This window comes from Rhinatrema bivittatum, chromosome 2 (genome assembly GCF_901001135.1).
Source record: "Rhinatrema bivittatum chromosome 2, aRhiBiv1.1, whole genome shotgun sequence".
NCBI classification, from domain to species: domain Eukaryota; kingdom Metazoa; phylum Chordata; class Amphibia; order Gymnophiona; family Rhinatrematidae; genus Rhinatrema; species Rhinatrema bivittatum.
In genome coordinates this window covers 112,942,585-112,962,717 of record NC_042616.1, presented here as the reverse complement: position 1 = coordinate 112,962,717, position 20,133 = coordinate 112,942,585, and the positions used below count along the sequence as shown (strand labels likewise).

Sequence of the window (20,133 nt, the reverse complement as noted above, 5' to 3'; positions counted from 1 at the left end):
CTTTGGATCATATGGTACCTTGGAAGGAAGCTAGTGTGAGGAAGAGCAGCAGGGATGGTTAGTTTCCAGACCTTACAGGAACAAAACAAGACCTGTGGGAGAACAACAATGGGAATTTGGTATAGATTATGTGGCTGATATTTTCCTTATAAGGAATAGCTATGTGAAGATTTCTTTTTTTTTTTTAAACTACTTATCTGTGAAAACTTTGCATATCAGAAATAAGAGTATAAAGAAATGCATTCAATCAGAAAAAAAGCAAATCAACATCACATTTCTCATTACCTCAGTACACCAAATAATTAGGGGGGCAGAAAGAAATAGTGGAGAATTCAATAAGCAGCTACAACAAAATAACTGCAATAATATGATGAGCCTGAGTAAATTAATAGTTTACAGCCTGAAGTTACGCAGGAACTGGAGAAGATGCCACAATTCTACGAGAATTCACTAACTATTTATTTGTTTGTTTTTATATATCTGTTTTGAATTTACATATCACATCGGATTACATACAATTTAATGGTGCAGGAAGTCAAGCAATTCCTTTTGTTTAGTACAGGGAACGATTGGAAACAGTAACGTGATATTATAACAGTAACATGATTAAAAATAATAGAATAATAAACAAAAACTAGCATTTGGTATAGGGTATATCAATAACATGAGTGATATGATGCATAGATCATGTAGCATAGTAATTTACAGGTGGGTAGTTGAAGGTGGTGTTGACCCTGACTGCAGGGGTTAGGGCCTGGTTTGGGGTTCGTTCGTGTTTGTAGTTAGGAAGGGTTTGCGGAATAGCCATGTCTTGATATTTTTCTTGAATGATTGGGTGGATGGATCTGTTCTTATATCTGTGGGGAGTTTGTTCCATAGGGTGGGACTGGCAATTGATAGTGTTCGTTCCCTTGTTGATATCCATTGGGTGGTTTTCGGGGACTGTAGCAGGCCAGAGTTTGAGGATCACAGAGTCCGTGTGGAGGTGAAGAGGGGTAGTTGGCCTGTTGGTTTTGCCATTGTGTAGAATTTTGTGGATGATGGTTAGTCTTGTACTGTATTCTCTGAGGAATGGCTAACCAGTGTAGGCCTTTGAGGATGGGTGTGATGTGGTCTGATCTTCTGCTGTTTGTGAGGGCTCTGGCCTCGGCATTTTGGAGTAGTTGGATAGGTTTAAGAGTGGAGGCTGAGAGACCTAGAAGAAGGGCATTGCAGTAGTCGAGTTTGGAAAAGTTGAGTTTAAGTTGTTCCGGGGGAAAAAAAGACAGAACATTGATTATTTAGATTAACAATACACTTAAACATGTATCAATAAAAAGGTGGCTAACATTTTCCTCCTTCATAGCTATATGAAGAAGAGTTTTTTTTAATGTGGAGGTGAGTTCAGGAGACCAGCAAAGAAGATGAGTTTGATTCTTTATAGTCAATTGAGGTAGATGATGTGAAAAGTTGGTTGGATAAGCTTGTGAAAAGTAATTGTTTGCTTGATCCTTGTCCAGGCTGGCTTTTGTAAGATCTACCCAAGTCAGTTTTAACTCATGTAACTGTGATAATGAATGCCCCATTGGAACGGGGCGGTTTCCAAAGTTACCTTAAGAGTGTGTTAGAATGATTTCTTAAGTAATAATCTGAGACCCCTCAAAATATGAGAATTATCTCCCTATTTCCAGTTTACCGATATTGGTAAAGCCTACTGAGTCCTTGGTAGCAGCTTAAGAAAGCTTTAGAAGAATAGGGGGACTAGAACGGGTACAACCAGGTTCTATTCAGGTTTTAGTACAGAGATTGTTTTGGTTTCCTTGCTAGATGATGTTTTGGTGATGGATCACAGAAGTTCAGGTTTCTTGATCCTCTTTGATCTATCTGTGGCATTTGTTATAGTGAATTACAAGTGTCTTCTGCAGAAGATTTGAGAACCAGATATTTCAGGTACCACTATGTAATGGGTATAGGAATGAGGCATTTACCTTGCAGTTTGGATCACACAAACACAACTAAGAAAGTAACACTCGACTACAGCTTATGTGAAACTATGAAAAGCTATATTTTTCTGGGAACAAATAAGTTTTATACAATACTAGAGACTCTTGGTTCAACTCTCATCAGCAGTTCCTCCTATCCTACCTTGAGGTTTTCATGGGTAATGATTCAGATGGACTGAATCAAATCACGGTGAACCTAGAAGATGTGGTAGGCCTGATTGACAAACTGAAGAGCAGTAAATCACCTGGACCGGATGGTATACACCCCAGAGTTCTGAAGGAACTAAAAAATGAAATTTCAGACCTACTAGTAAAAATTTGTAACCTATCATTAAAATCATCCATTGTACCTGAAGACTGGAGGATAGCAAATATAACCCCAATATTTAAAAAGGGCTCCAGGGGCGATCCGGGAAACTACAGACCGGTTAGCCTGACTTCAGTGCCAGGAAAAATAGTGGAAAGTGTTCTAAACATCAAAATCACAGAACATATAGAAAGACATGGTTTAATGGAACAAAGTCAGCATGGCTTTACCCAGGGCAAGTCTTGTCTCACAAATCTGCTTCACTTTTTTGAAGGAGTTAATAAACATGTGGATAAAGGTGAACCGGTAGATGTAGTATACTTGGATTTTCAGAAGGCGTTTGACAAAGTTCCTCATGAGAGGCTTCTAGGAAAAATAAAAAGTCATGGGATAGGTGGTGATGTCCTTTCATGGATTGCAAACTGGCTAAAAGACAGGAAACAGAGTAGGATTAAATGGACAGTTTTCTCATTGGAAGGGAGTGGGCAGTGGAGTGCCTCAGGGATCTGTATTGGGACCCTTACTTTTCAATATATTTATAAATGATCTGGAAAGAAATACGATGAGTGAGATAATCAAATTTGCAGATGACACAAAATTGTTCAGAGTAGTTAAATCACAAGCAGATTGTGATAAATTGCAGGAAGACCTTGTGAGTCTGGAAAATTGGGCATCCAAATGGCAGATGAAATTTAATGTGGATAAGTACAAGGTGATGCATATAGGGAAAAATAACCCATGCTATAATTACACAATGTTGGGTTCCATATTAGGTGCTACAACCCAAGAAAGAGAACTAGGCGTCATAGTGGATAACACATTGAAATTGTCGGTTCAGTGTGCTGCAGCAGTCAAAAAAGCAAACAGAATGTTGGGAATTATTCGAAAGGGAATGGTGAATAAAACGGAAAATGTCATAATGCCTCTGTATCGCTCCATGGTGAGACCGCACCTTGAATACTGTGTACAATTCTGGTCTCCGCATCTCAAAAAAAATATACTTGCGGTGGAGAAGGTACAGAGAAGGGCTACCAAAATAAGGGGAATGGAACAGCTCCCCTATGAGGAAAGACTTAAGAAGTTAGGACTTTTGAGCTTGGAGAAGAGACTGCTGAGGGGGGATATGATAGAGATGTTTAAAATTATGAGAGGTCTAGAATGGGTAGATGTGAATCGGTTATTTACTCTTTCGGATAATAGAAAGACTAGGGGGCACTCCATGAAGTTATCATGGGGCACATTTAAAACTAATCGGAGAAAGTTCTTTTTTACTCAGCACACAATTATACTCTGGAATTTGTTGCCAGAGGATGTGGTTAGTGCAGTTAGTATAGCTGTGTTTAAAAAAGGATTGGATAAGTTCTTGGAGGAGAAGTCCATTACCTGCTATTAATTAAGTTGACTTAGAAAATAGCCATTGCTATTACTAGCAATGGTAACATGGGATAGACTTAGTTTTTGGGTACTTGACAGGTTCTTATGGCCTGGATTGGCCACTGTTGGAAACAGGATGCTGGGCTTGATGGACCCTTGGTCTGACCCAGTATGGCGTTTTCTTATGTTAAGTTCTTATGTTCTTGGCTGGCACATAATCAGAACAGTTCCCTTTCTTCTAATTCCTGAGGTTTTGCCAAAATGACTGATAAGGAAAAACTACTGCATATGTCTCAGGACCAATCTGAAAATGATGGATTTCTTTTGGTTTGCACACTACCTATAATCGCCATTTTGACTCTCACATGTGAAACTACTTGCTCACAAATTTTTCTCTGAACCTAACCAAAATTCAGCTTATGTATAATTAATGTCTCAGATACTAAAAGTTCTAGGCAGGTGCCAGGTGTTTCAGTTCTTAGAACTAGTAGCTGCTTGTATTGAACACAAAACCTTTAACTCACTCTCTGCTGGTTTGCTCTAAGAAAGTGATCTTCTTATACTTTTAAGTATTGTCTCCATTTTGTGCTCTGTATCTGTGACCTAGAAGCTTGCAGACTTCAAGTTAGATAAAGGGAGGGCTGTGGTCTACGAAGTGTTCCAAGCTACTTCTAGTAAAGGGGAAGTGGAGAGACAAGCGGGGAGGGAGGGGGGCTCTACCTAATAGCCCAGAAGCCTGTAACTTCTTTAAGAAGTACTATGTATCTATTCTCTTTTCTGGTAAAAATATTCAGTGCTTTCCAAAAAGCTATATAATTGTGTTTTCTCTCATATAGGACTAAATTAACTCTTTTTTTTTGCTTTACTTATAAGAACATAAGATGCCATACTGGGTCAGACCAAGGGTCCATGAAGCCCAGTATCCTGTGGCCAATGTAAGACACAAGTACCTGGCAAGTACCCAAACATTAAATAAATCTCAAGCTGCTATTGCTTATTAATTAATAGCAGTTTATGGATTTTTCCTCTAGAAACGTATCCAAACCTTTTTTTAAATTCAGTTGCCTTAACCTCTGTAACCACATCCTCTGGCAATGAAATCCAGAGCTTAACTATGTGCTGAGTGAAAAAGAATTTCTTCGATTTGTTTTAAATGAGCTACTTGCTAACTTCATGGAGTGCCCCCTAGTCCTATTATCTGAGAGTAAATAACTAATTTATATTAACTTGTTCAAGTCCTTTCATGCTTTTGTAGACCTCTATCATATCCCCCCTCAGCCTTCTCGTCTCCAAACTGATCAGCCTTAACTTCCTTAGCCTTTCCTCATAGGGCAGCCGTTCCATGCCACTTATCATTTTGGTTGCTCTTCTTTGCGCTTTCTCCAGTGCAACTGTATCTCTTTTTTTTTTTTTTTTTTTTGAGATGCGGTGACCAGAATTGCACACAGTATTCTTACTCACTAATACACGCTATTGCGTGGTTTGGATCCTCCTTGTCTAATTAGTTATAGAGGGTTTGGATGGATGAACAGATATCAACTCCTTGGCCTTATCTTTCAGCAGTCCTTCAGGGCTCTTCCCTCTCTCCGAATCCTTTTAATGTATGCTTCTAAACCTACTCTATTACTAGAAGCCTAGGGTTTGGGGTATGTGTATGTGGAGATATCCAGATCTTTTTACCTTGGCAGCTGTATTGGGAAAATTCAATTAGTATTGACAGATGTCTTTTAATGTAATTGCTAAATGGATGTGACAGAATTTCCTGAAACTGAACCCAGAAAAACAAAGGTTATGTGAATTGGCAATACCCCTTGGCTAGAGGAACATGCTAGATCAGTAATCCAAGCAGTGGTTATCTTTTAGATTATTTTCATTCATTCATTTCATTTAATTTATTAAAATGTATTAATCGCCTAACACAGACAAGGATAGGCGATATACAATGCAAACATACATAATAAAAACATGTAATTAACATTCGATATGTAGGGGCTTCTTAAGAAAACTGTTGTATGATTATAGCTTTTAGAGAAGCATGTGCAAGAATTGTAATAGGTCTCGGTTAGGGACATGTTTTGCCTCTACTGGTGACCCTTTATTCACTGTCTATTTATTATATTTGTTTTAAGATTCTTTCTTTGTCTCTGTGGGCTTTTGCTGGATTAGGCCCTAATTATCTGGCTAAAAGAGTGATATATGTTTTGACAAGAATTTTGAGATAGTCAAGAGATGTTTAGAAATTTCTTTGCAGGAGGAAACAACCAAAGTTAGGACTAGAGACCTATAACTCATTTTCAAGGATTGCTCCTACTCCGGAAATCATTGTTGGACCACTTGTGAAATTGCTCAACTTATTTATCACTTTAACATTTGAAAACATTGTTGTACATCTGAAAACATGGTTGTGTAACAAGTGGGATTTGGAGTTATGATTTTAAATTTAATTATGTAACAGAACTGGCCTGTAAATTGTTTTGGTTTGTTTTATTGACTAGTGATATGAATTTGGTTACATGAGCTGATTTAGTATTTTTTTTTTTTTTTTTTTTAGATGGGAGGGCTTTTGCATTTATTTGTTGCTTGTTGCATATTTCAACATAATTTGCATAATTACATTTTTATGGCATATGCATCTAATTTAAATATATAACTGTGTATGAAATACGATGTGCCATTTTGTGGTTTTATATATTTTTTTTTTGAGTGATTCATCTTAGAATAATTGAATTGTGATGTAAATTTCTTTTTCTCTTGAGATGAACATTATCCGCTTTGGAATTAGTAAAATGTAGTTGGAGAAGGAATATTAGTGTTGAAATTAAATTTGTCTTTGCAGACATTTTTTTTTTTCAAATATTTTTATTGTATGTATTGGGGTACTTACAGAAAATGTTACATCCATCAAAAATATACACCTCACTTATCCTCTAGAACACATGGATTATAAATAGCACCATGACCCTAATGCATAGATCCACAGTCCCACTCTCTCTCTCTCCCCCTCAGTATTTCTCATAATCAAATCACAACACTGGCAGAAATTATTCAAAAAGTTCTTAGAAATCTAGATTAAACCCATTCCTAGCCCTTAATAAAGGAGAGACAGAAAAACAGAACAGTAATCAGGAAAATCTTATTGCTGAACAAGAGTCCAAGTCTTCCAAAAGACAGGTCTATCAAGCATCTCCCAGATCAGTATCACCATAATAAATGTACCCTGGTTTTTCTCCATTCATAGCAACCAAATAGGAGTAAGATTTCTTTTCCAGTATCTATCCAAAACAATTCTAGCCACTAAAAGTAGACATTGAATTATGATATTCTTTGAAAGTGTCCCCTGTATTTCCTATCCAAATATAAACATAAAAATTTAGACATTATACATAGCCCAGAAATATTCAAAATTGAAAATTCAATGCCCTGCCAAAAATTGAATAACAGAGCAAAATCAACACATAGGTTCAAAGTTCCTTCCATAAATAGGCAAAGTATTAGTATCTCACTTAAGCTCGGAGGAGTAAAATATGAAAACATTAGAATCTTTTAATTTGTGTAATCACTAAATGTAATGATATAGAACACTTATATATATATTTACAAATGGCTATCCAAAAATAGTCACCATCTAAGGTAGATTTCAGACTCCTTATGTATTTATGAGAATGGGACCACATCATATCCACTAAACCTCTATATAGATGTGATATCAATACGGTTGCCAACTGCCAATAGGGTTTCAAGACAGGTTGATCCAGTCTTGGTTTTACCCCCTTGTATGCTGGGATTTATTCTGATTTCCCTATTGCATTCCCTAAGAAAAAAACAAGACTATAAGTATCTGCATATGGGGGGAAGAGGTAAAAGAAGGACTGGATCAACCTGTCCTGAAAATCTGGAGCCAGTTGGCAACCCTAGACATCAAACCCCTTGCTCCTAGATTGGTAAATATCTTCGTGAGCACTACAGCATGCCAGAAAAAATTCTTTTCTGCCCGAACTAGTGGAAGAAGTCATTTCTTTTTTCCAAATTTTGTTTAATGCCTACAGGCTCACATTTTTTTCTTTTGCAACAAAAGATTTCTTCTTAAAAAAAAACAACCCCCCCTCCCCTACATTTCATGACCTGATTTACATATTGCTTTCCCCATATCTTTGAGAGCTTGTGCTGACAAATGAGTAAAAGGTGCATTGCACTGAGATCTTAACGAAGTATATAAATTACATGCCATATACCCATAACCGTAATGATAAAAGAATCTCTTACTCACCATTAAGTGCTTCTTTATACTCTAGAAGCACAAGTGCTGATGACAGACAGTTTCACCATACTTGTCTCCATTGTAATCCAATGATGATGTGTTGGGTAGCTCAATTAATGGTAAATAGCCCAAAGGCAGGCTCTCCAATAATGTTTAAAGTGGTGTAGAAGAAATTTTAAAATAAAAAATCTAATTTAATATTAGGGAGCTCTACCTCCCTCTCCTACCTTCCTTGGAAGGTAGAGAGTCTCAAAAAGAATTCTAGTCCTCTTCCCGAGTGAAATAAAACCAGAATAATACCTTCTTTTTTCAAGGAAAAAAATACCTGGGAATGAATATAGGCAATTGAGGAGAAAGGAAATAATTTGAGGGAGAATCAACATTTTAATTACATTAGTTTTCCTTAACAGGAAATAGCCATAACCCTCCATTCTGACAATCCCAACTTTACCTTTCTCAACAATTGATCATAATTCAGGGAAAACAGCAAAGACAGATTTCTTGGTCTGATCTAATTCCCAAATATCTAAAGCTCCGAACGATCTGCAATTCCATATTCATAGTCTTCAGATCCATTGCCTTCAAGCCTGTTTTACGAGATAGCAGTGATTTATTGAAACTTACTGAATATTCAGAAATCATCCAAACTCTTTTTTTATGAAATCTAAATCACATGGAAGTCAGGCAGCTGGGTTTGCATGTTCTTCTTAATCTGCTGCTGCTCACTGATGATCCAAATGGGAGGGTAATTCACTCTCTCCAATCTCTTGCACATTCACTGCATTTTGCACAGACATCACAAACTGTTGCGTGCCTAAAGTAAAGAACAAAGGTGACAGTGGGCAGCCTTAATGCATGCAGTACCCTGTTGGAAAAGAAACTGACGTCTGCCCATTCACTTGCATTGTGATTAAAGGAACAGCGTTTAAAGTTTTCATGCAATGGCAAAAATTATCTCCTAAACCAAATTTAGAAAGAGAAGAAAATAGTTAAGGCCACTCTGTTTTAGCAAAAACTTTTTTCTGCAGCTGGTGACAACATAGCACAATTAGAGACAGCTTCTTTGACTGAATGAAGAATATTAACTATTATTTATCTATCTATTTATTTATTTAACGTTCTTTATATACTGGTATTCGTTTGGGACATCATATCTGTTTACAGTTAACTCATTAACAGTAGAGAAATTACATTGAACGAGGGGATAGATATTTGACCCATATCTATCTCCTAATAAATCCTGTTTCATCAAGATGCATTAACTGTGTGACATAGTGCTTAGTTCTAAAATTCTGCAACAAAATCAATGTTCTGTAGATGATGACATTTAAAATAGAGGCCTATGATTAGCACATAATTAATCTTTGACCTTTATGAATCACTGAAATTATAGCATTGTAACAATCAGGGAGTTTACCCGTCACTATGACTTTATTAAAGATCGCTAATAAAATTGGGTCAAAGTAGTATTTCATGTGTTTCTACAGTTCTGCAGGTAAGCAGTCTGGAGCCACTGCTTTATTGCTCTTCAGAATTAGAGCTGCTCTCTGGACCTCCTCCAGTCAATCAATTTGGAGGTCCATATTTAAAAGCCATTTAGATGGATAACATAAGTTATCCATCTAAATGACTTACCCGACTATATTTAGCTAGGGTTAGATATAATCAGCTGCATATATTCAGCGGCACAACCACGCCAATGAATGTACCTGGCTAGTTAGCTGTATTAGTTGATCCGGCTAACTAGTCGAGCTGTATAGCTGCTGAAAATGGACCCCATTATCTCTAGTTATTGTATTGAGATTAGGAAAAAATATTTTTGACCCTAGCCATCTCAAGTTCTTATTGTGAAGCAGTAAAATGAGAAGTGTAGTTCTTCTAAAACCTAGCAAATCAGTTAGCAGTTTGATTGGTCCTAATAACTTACACAGATTCTTTGAATTCTAACACCTTTTAACTTCCATAGTAATAACATTCAATCTATTAGCATATTCATAGAACTATCTCTTGGTCAATCGCATACAGTGAGCAGTTTAAGAGGTTCCCAATGATTTAAGCTTCCACTTACACTTTTAGAAGCATTTTAAAGATGATATCTTTAGATTCCTTGTGCAGTGCTCTAGTCATTTCAATTTAATATGCAAGGAATTAGATTTAGGTTGCTTTTGCTTTTTCAGCACTGAGGATATAGAAGTATTTCCTTTCAAAATAGCTTTGGCTACTTCCCACAATATGAATGTACAGTTGTGATAAGTTTACATACCTCTGGCAGAATTTATAAGATGTGTAACCTTTTAAGAAAACATGAGTGATCAGACAGCACATGTCTGTTACTTTTAATGATTTGCATGAATGTCTGCCAGATCCTAGCCTCCATCTGAATTGAAATTCATTAGAACTACCGTATTTTTCGCTCCATAAGACGCACCTGACCATAAGACGCACCTAGGATTCAGAGGGGGAAAATTTAAAAAAAAAAAATTGTGCTAAACCGGCTCTGCGTCTGGGCGTCTTATGGAGCAAATTAGGGGAGTGCATAGTTTTTTTTTTTCTCCCCATTTTGTTTTCGGGTCTGGGGAGGGCCATTTCGGTCCACTCCCCAGATCAGAAAATTTTTCTTTCTGTGGGAACCCCCAAAACCCAACCCTTTAAATTAACAACCTCCACCCCCCTGACCCCCCCAAGACCTGCCGAATTAATTTCCTGCAACCCCCCACCCTCCTGACCCCCCCAAGACCTGCCGAATTAATTTCCTGCAACCCCCCACCCTCCTGACCCCCCCAAGACCTGCCAAACGTCCCTGGTGGTCCAGCGGGGGTCCAGGAGCGGTCCGGGAACGATCTCCTGGGCGTGAGCCGTCGGCTGCCAGTAAACAAAATGGCGCCGACGGCCCTATGCCCTCACTATGTCACTGAGACCGACCGCTGCTATTGGTCGGTCTCAGTGACATAGTGAGGGCAAAGGGCCGTCGGCGCCATTTTGTTTACTGGCAGCCGACGGCCCTATGCCCTCACTATGTCACTGAGACCGATCGCTGCTATTGGTCGGTCTCAGTGACATAGTGAGGGCAAAGGGCCGTCGGCGCCATTTTGTTTACTGGCAGCCGACGGCCCTATGCCCTCACTATGTCACTGAGACCGATCGCTGCTATTGGTCGGTCTCAGTGACATAGTGAGGGCATAGGGCCGTCGGCTGCCAGTAAACAAAATGGCGCCGACGGCCCTATGCCCTCACTATGTCACTGAGACCGACCAATAGCAGCGGTCGGTCTCAGTGACATAGTGAGGGCATAGGGCCGTCGGCGCCATTTTGTTTACTGGCAGCCGACGGCCCACGCCCAGGAGATCGTTCCCGGACCGCTCCTGGACCCCCGCTGGACCACCAGAGACGTTTGGCAGGTCTTGGGGGGGTCAGGAGGGTGGGGGGTTGCAGGAAATTAATTTGTCAGGTCTTGGGGGGGGGGGGTTGTAGGAAATTAAGTCGGCAGGTCTTGGGGGAGTCGGGGGGGGGGGTGTTTGTTAGATTTTTGTTTGGTTTTTTTTTATATTCGCTCCATAAGACGCACATACATTTTCCCCCCACCTTTGGGGGAAAAAAAGTGCGTCTTATGGAGCGAAAAATACGGTATGTCAGCAGTTCAGAGTCAACGTACATTAATGTGATCCATACTGAGCATCATGTTTGCAGCACTGCATTTTGCACTCATGAAGTGCCTTTTCATGAAACAGTAGGTCTTAAAGTGCTAGTGATCTCTGGCCACTCAGAGACTTTGCGATTTATATCAAGGTTACCGAAGGAACTAAGGTTATTTATAAGCAACCAGAGAGCCTCTTTGCTGCTTTCAGATTCCTCAGCACTAAATTTGTTTTGACCGTAGATGCTTCCAACTTTGGGGTGGAGGGAGAGGGAAGGACCTAGATGAACTCCATACCAGGGTTCCATGGTCATTCAAGGAAAAGTGGTTGCTGGCTCAGGACATGGCAGAACCTTCCTTGAATAGGAACTTCTAAGGTTATCTTGCTTGCAATAACCCTAAATAGCATGGTGCCAGACCATAAAGCAAGCACATTCTTTCTTCACTGAGGGCAAGTTTTCTTTATACTTATCATCCCCTGCCTCTAATATCCAAAATCATAATAAAGACCTACTGAAATTTCCATAGCAGAATCCATCAGGCTAAAATCCTCTCCATGCCTATTCATTCAAAATCAAGGCTTACTTTCCAACATTCAATCTCTGACTCTTGCAGTTTGGATATTGATAGGGCAGGGATCAGTGGACTTGATGCATATGTGGAGATGTCTCAAATTCTTCTAATTTTCAGCAAAGAATCTACCCAGAGAGCATATGACTTTTAAATGCAGATGTTTACATTTGTTGTGAAGATATATCTTTATGCCATTCTCTTCTTCCACATACAAACTTCTCCAGTACCCTCTGTTAAGAGTCTGATCTGAAAACCAACTCTGTCAGGGTTCACCTTTATGCATTTGGTATGTATCACCAACTTGTGTAAAATAACTTGATATCTGCTCAGCATATAGTGGTCAGATGTATGCAAGGCATGTCTTGAGACCTCCTCCTCCTCCTTCCTTACAGTGCCATGTGATACCAGTTTGGTTTCAATTGGTGATGTGAATCGTGTGCCCGATCGTTTTAACGATCGGGTTCGGCGGGGGGTAAAAATCTGATAGTTAGTGATGTGAATTGGAATCGGTTCCGATTCCAATTCACATCACTAATTTTTTTTTAGTGAGGCCCGCGCCGATTAAAAAAAAAAAACAAAACAAAACAACCCCCCCCCCCAAAAAAAAACTTTTTACACCTACCTGGTGGTCCAGGGGGGCCGCGGGTAACGATCTCCCGTTCCCGGGCCATCAGCTGCGTTAATAAAAATGGCGCCGAGGCCCTTTGCCCTTACCATGTGACAGGGCAAAGGTAGCGCCGGCGCCATTTTGAATATTGGCAATACGGCCTGAGTGCAGGAGATCGCTGCCAGACCCCCGGGGACTTTTGGCCAACTTGAGGGGGCCTCCTGACCCCCACAAGACTTGCCAAAAGTCCAGCGGGGGTCCGGGAGCGACCTCCTGCACTCGGGCCGTATTGCCAGTAGTCAAAATGGCGCTGGCGCTACCTTTGCCCTCACTATGTTACAGGGGCTGACCGTCGGCCCCTATGACATAGTGAGGGCAAAGGTAGCGCCGGTGCCATTTTGAATATTGGGAATACGGCCATCCAGTGCTCCTACCATGTGACAGGGGCCGGCCAATGGCACGGATACCCTGTCACATGGTAAGGGCAAAGGGCCATCGGCGCCATCTTTGAGTGGCAGCCGATGGCCCGAGAGCAGGAGATCGCTCCCCGCGCCCCCCCTGGACCACCAGGTAATTTTAAAATGTTTTGGGGGGGGGGGTTGGGAGGGTGGGAGAGGCTAAGGTGGTCGGTTTAAAGGGTCGAGTGGTTTTTTTTTTTTTTTTATCGGGCCATCGGCGCCATTTATATTAGTGGCAGCCATAATGGCGCCGATGGCCCGAGAGCGGGAGATTGCGCTGGGCCCCCCCCCCCCTAAACTGGACCACCAGGTATTTTAACATTTTGGGGGGGTTCGGGAGGGTGGGGGAGGGTAAGGAATTGGTTTTAAAGGGTCGGGGTGGGTTTAGGGGTTGTTTTGGTGTGCCGGTTTTCCCACCCTCCCCCCAAATAATTCCCGTGCCCGATTTAACAATTTTTGACGATAAATCGGGGGAATTTGTATTGTATCGCGACTCTAACGATTTTTGACGATTTAAAAAATATCTAATGATTTTTTTAAATTGTCAAAAAACGATTCACATCCCTAGTTTCAATCTGATGAAAATCCCTTGACCTGGAAAAGTCATCTTTTTAGTGGTTGCCACTTCAATTTTCAAAGACAGTGAGCGTTGTCTTAATTTGTTATCATTTACCTTACACTGAGATTCATAACAGGGTGATGCTCTGCATCCATCTTAAGCTACTAACTAAAATAGTGATGGATTTCCATATAATCATTTAATTATTTTTCCATCTTTTTCTTTGCCATGCTGGGTCAGACCAAGGGTCCATCAAGCCCAGCATCCTGTTTCCAACAGAGGCCAAACCAGGCCACAAGAACCTGGCAATTACCCAAACACTAAGAAGATCCCATGCTATTGATGCAATTAATAGCAGTGGCTATTCCCTAAGTAAACTTGATTAATAGCTGTTAATGGACTTCTCCAAGAACTTATCCAAACCTTTTTTGAACCCAGCTACACTAACTGCACTAACCACATCCTCTGGCAACAAATTCCAGAGCTTTATTGTGCGTTGAGTGAGAGAGAATTTTCTCCGATTAGTCTTAAATGTGCTACTTGCTAACTTCATGGAATGATTTGGATTGCAAAAAAAAAAAAATGTTAGCTTTTAGTTGTAGCAGACTAAAGCCCTTTAAAAACTCCACCCTATTTCTTTTGACAATAGGCTGGGCAATTCAGTGACAACAAATATCTATCTCTGAACTGGGTTGCAAATAGGTCACATTTTTCATTGTTACATCTTACTCGGTTTTACTTTAGGAGGGCATGGAAGATCTTATGCTGTCAGGGAAATGTCAATATCTGTTGCTCTACGGTAATACCCTACGGTATTTGTATTATATTGACTCATAGCACACAAATTTGAACCCAGCTTATAAATAGTTGCATGATTTTTTTTTTTTTTAATTCAAATTCTTATTGAACCTTCCAGTCCAGTACAAACCAGGAAACAAATACCATAAACCAGGATTACGTGGTTCAGAAGTTTTTCATATATCAACCTTCCCTCCTTTCCCACCTCTCTCTCTGTCATGGCAGTCCAACATCTGAATAACATGGATCTACATATTGAACATCAAATATAGATATACAAAGCAAAGGGTTATACTTTCAGGTGTTATCTTCACACCAGTTTGTGTACAGTTCCCAGACTTTAAGAAATTAGTCCAAAATATCCCTCTGCATGTACCATATCCACTTATCTAAGGATGAAAAGAATGGAGCCAACACGTTCTTCCAGCATGCAGCTATTTCACATTTAGCAGCAAACACTAGCTGAGACGATTAGTGTAATTTTGCTTGCAGGCAAATCAGTGGGGAACAATGACGGTAGAAAATTGTTTGGATCCCTAGGCACTGAAATTCCTATTATCTCTTTAATCAAATTAATAACCATGTCCCAGTAAGGCTGTGCAAATGGGCACGTCCACCATAGCCTTTCAAAAATCAGAGGGAACACTGAAGTAGACTTGGGAGTAATTTTAGGAAATATTTCTTCATGGCGATGCAAGGAACAACCTTCCAATGGAGGGGGTGGTAACGAGGATGCTATCTGAATGCTAAAAAGCATTAAATTAGTACAGGGCATGTGTGAGGGAGTGGCAAGGATTGTAGAGAGCTCGGTAGTTTGGGTGACTGAGCAGACTAGATAGGCTGTATAGTTTTTTTTTTCTCCCTGCTGTCACGTTTGTGATCTTTAGCTGTAAGCATTACAATTACATTTTTATGCAACTGAAGTGTGACATTCTCTTTTTTTAAAATACAAAGTTAAAACCATTTTATTGCATTTTAAATACTTAATGTGAAAAAATTAATAGTTTAGAGGTTTTAATGTTCTAAAAGTAATAGGTGTCAGTAGCAAAGTGTGGAAGGGATTATTACTTTTGCTGTATGTTGAAGCTATATCAGTATTTTTAAGGGGGGGAAAAACACTGGGGTCAATCTTTTAGGATAAATGATGACACTCATGCTATATAGATTGTCTTTTTAGTTAGTTTTTTAATGCTGTAAAATTTTAAATTGCTTTTTAATCATCAGTATTACAGATATTTTTGAAGCCTTCACACTGAGCCTTTTGTCTTCACTGTTGATGTCTGGTCCAAACTCTCCATTCTACAAAAGTTTGATCGAAGCCAACCTTGGGACAGGTTTCTCGCCTAGCTCTGGGTGAGTAGCATCCTCTTAGGAAAGATAAACTTGATATCAAATTACATCCTCCTTTCCCATCCAGCAACTTTCAATAAGCTGAAACACAGCTGTTTTCGAGACAGAGTTTTGTGAGAGACATTTGTGATACACGCCTGAAAAAAGTGCCTTACTGGTTATTTGTGCAGGATATGGTAGAGACTGGCATATACTTATGCATTTGTTATCCCCCAATTTAATATAAGGAGAGAAAGATATAGGGAGCCATTCTTTCAAATCAAAACGTGATACAGCATTTGCAAGGGTAAATGGACGGAGCTGTGTGGTGGGATCTCCACAGTTTATAAAGTATCGCGTATTTCTGCTCTGAAAGTATGTGCATATGTTTCAGTATATGTCCATATTTCCAATGCAAGAAAATGCATACTTCCTGTGCCCATTTTATAAACCTACTTGCACATATTTTATGCACGATACAATTGTGACACTGCATGAATAAAACGTCAAAAATTAAATGCAGAGGCAGGTATCTTATGTAGTATTTGCAGATACCATTTTGAAAATGCTTGCGCATTTGGAATCACCAGTTTGCCGATACATCTGCCAGTTCTCCTAATCCTTCTCCAGTTCACCTAGACCAGGGGTCAGGAATCTTTTTGGCTGAGAGAGCCATAAACGCCACATATTTTAAAATGTAATTCCATGAGAGCCATACAATATCTTTAAAACTAAATACAAGTAAATGTGTGCATTTTATGTAAGATCACACTTTTAAAGTACAATAAGTCTCTGAAAATATTACACCAGGCCTTAAGACACCAGTACATCTCCTATTAGGAAAACGGACCAAGCCAGGCTGCTATAGAGTCCTACACAGAAACTACACGCCAGCAGAAAACCTCACCTGAATCACATGTGCTGACCCTCACCTAACATAGAATAAAGAGACAAAAACGCATAACTAGAAGCATGCAGAAAAAACTGAATTGGAAACTGCAACAAGCCAGGTACTCTGTATGCAGTGTAACAAAGGAAAAAAGAAACATCACCCATCCTTATAAAACAAATCAAGAAATATAAAATCATCAGCAGTAAAACTGTACTAACAAAAAGAACATATTTCGAAACAGCTGATGAGTGGAATATCCAATAATTAAAAACTCATATAAAACATTTCCAGATACCAACAAAATATTTCAAAATAGCAGACACAAAGACCCAGTAATGAAAAATGATACAACATTTTTTTTGCTCTGCATACCTGGGAACGTTTGATATCCAGGTGTCCTGAGATTGTTCTGAATTAGCAGGAGGTGGGGTGGTTTGCTTGGAACTTTCTCCTCTCTGTCACATACCAGCGCTCTCTCTCACACTGGCTCTCAATTACACACCTATACACACATGCTCTCAGTACTCACATATACACATTTTTTTCTCTCTCACTTATATAGGCTCTTAATTACACATTTACACACATGCTGTCTATCTTTTCATGCTTACACACACACAGGCTTTCAATCACATAAATACATGCTGTCTTTTTCTCTCATACACAGACTCTCATTCACATGCTTACAAACATGTCCTCTCTTTCTCTCATTTACACACAGGCTCTCAATCACATACTCACATGCTCCCTCACCTAAATCAGCTCTCAATCACACACAGACACACATGGTCTCTCTCTCTCATTTAAACACAGGCTCTCAATCACATACTCACATGCTCCATCACCTAAACCAGCTCTCAATCACACACAGACACACATGATCTCTCTTACTTATACACACAGGCTCTTAATCATACATACACATGATTTCTCTCACACACAAAGGATCTCAATCATACACACATACTCTTTCACACACACAGGTTTTCAATCACAAACTCACACATACAGGTTCCCAATGGTAAACTTACATTCATGCTCTCTCTCTCTCACAGGCAGGCTCTCAATCACAGACATACTCTCTTTCACATGTACAGGCTCTCAATCATTCACATACATGCAATCTCTCACACACACACACACAACCCCCCCCCCCCCCCCCCCCCCCCGCGGCCCGGAAGAGGAAGTGGAGAGTATCGGGTGCGTGCGCGGCAAGAAGAGGCCACGCTAGTGCGCTCGGCATCGGCTCGAAGAAAAGAAAACTGCAGCGCGGCTCGGAGGAAAATGAAGAGCTTCAACCGCGGCCGATGGGACTCCGCCTCCGCGAGGGCTGAAAATGAAGAGGTTAGCGTTGGGAGAAGGCTGCTGCTGCTGCCGCGAGTTCCCGGGGTGGGGGTGGGGGAGAGAGAGAGTGAATGAGCGAGCAAATCCTCGGAGGAGGATGCAACTATACCAGATCTGATTCCGGCCCTTCTGGAGTATTGCCACTGAGGCGTCCACAGAGGTCACGAGTCCTTCGGTGCCCCGTCTGCCTCCGATACCGCATCGACCTTTACCAATGCCATCATTGATGCTACTGGTGCTCCCTCCTATACCTTTGGTGCCCCATCCTCTTCCAGCCAGAGGAGATCCCTTTTTTACCATCTGGAGGTCCGTTGGATGCTGGGGTTCAACCCTACCAGCCCTGGTCAGATGATTCATCGGATTCCCAGGATACAGGGGATATCCCATCTGAACCTTCACCTCCAGAGGAAAGACTGAGATCCCTGCCAAACAGATGTCGGAGACCATACCATTTACTCTCCAGACTGAAGAGGACTCCAGACACAAAATGCTAGAAGTCTTCAGTTTCTTGATGCGCCTAAGGAAGTAATGTCCATACCTGTCCATGAGGTCCTCCTTGACCTTTTTCAGTGCAACTGGGAGCATCTAGGGACAGTCCCACCTGTTACCCGTAAGACTGATGCTACTTATTTAGTCCAATCAGCACCTAGCTTCCAGAAAACTCAGCTGTCCCATCATTCAGTGGTGATCAAATCAGTCCAAAAGAAGGCTAGAAGACAGCGGCCTCATTCTTCCGTGCCTCCGGGGAAGGAGCAGAAATTCCTCGATGCTTTTGTTCGTAGAGTCTTTCATGGGGCCATGCTAATTTCCCGTATTGCGGCTTACCAACTCTACATCTCGCAATACAACAGGATCCTCTTTAAACAGCTTCAGGAACTTTCTGATTCCCTCCCTGACCAGTTCCAGGATCAGCTCAATTCTATTCTTAAAGGCTTTGCTGGCAAGCATGAGGTGCGATCCGCTTATGACATCTTTGACACAGCATCCAGGGTCTCTGCAGCTGGAATAAGTGCCAGGAGGTGGGCATGGATGAAATCCTCAGATCTGTGTTCAGAGGTTCAGGAGCGGTTGGCAGACCTCCCCTGTATGGGAGATAACCTCTTCGATGAGAAGATTCAGGATACAGTCGCTCAGCTCAAAGATCATAATGAGACGTTGCGTCAACTCTGTCGGTCACACAGAGTTCTCTGCCTCTTCTAACTGCTCATTCAGAAGGGAGGCTAAAAGGACCACCTTCAAAGCACGCAGATACTACCCTCCTCCAGCTCGGTCTCGTCCAACTAGACCCTATCAGAAGGCTGAACCTCACCAGGCCAGACCTCAGAAGACTCAACCAGCTCCACAACTTGATCCTCCCTTGGGATTTTGTCTCCCCACTAGAGAGCATTTGCCGACTTCCATCTCTGTCACTTCACCAACAAGTGGCACACAATCACCACAAATCAGTGGGTCCTGTTGGTCGTAGCTCAAGATTACCATCTAAACGTCCTCTCACTACCGGCAGACTCTCCTCCTCGTCCGGGGTGGACTTCCACCGACCACTCAACTTCTAGAGGAGGAAATAACATCCCTCCTACAAGCCAATGCCTTAGAACACGTTCCCCCTCTACAAAGGGGAAAGGGCTTCTACTCCCAGTATTTCCTAATACCAAAATAATCGGGAGACACTCTTCCAATCTTTAGATCTTCGTGCCCTAAACAAGCATCTATGGAAAGAAGTTCAGGATGGTAACCTTAGGCTCGCTACTCCCTCTTCTCCAACAGGGAGATTGGCTTTGCTCTCTAGATCTACAAGACATGTATATGCATATAGCAATAACACCGTCTAACAGAAAATACCTCTGGTTCCTTGGAAACCGGCACTTCCAGTACAGAGTGCTTCCATTTGGTCTCGCATCAGCACCTCGTGTCTTCACGAAATGCCTGGCAGTAGTAGCATCATACTTGAGGCAGCTAGGCACTCACGTCTATCTTTATCTGGATGACTGGTTACTGAGGGCCCTGTCCGCGGAGGCAGT

The 20,133-nt window shown here is 40.9% G+C and overlaps 1 protein-coding gene across 1 annotated transcript in view; it reads left to right on the top strand.

The window, feature by feature from the left end:
* PITRM1 (pitrilysin metallopeptidase 1) overlaps nucleotides 1-20,133 on the top strand; it is a 206,640-nt gene that overhangs the window by 55,602 nt on the left and 130,905 nt on the right. Inside the window, exon 10 of the mRNA XM_029588546.1 lies at nucleotides 15,775-15,903. Coding sequence (XP_029444406.1) covers nucleotides 15,775-15,903 — 129 coding nt within the window. The remainder of the gene's footprint in view (nucleotides 1-15,774; nucleotides 15,904-20,133) is intronic.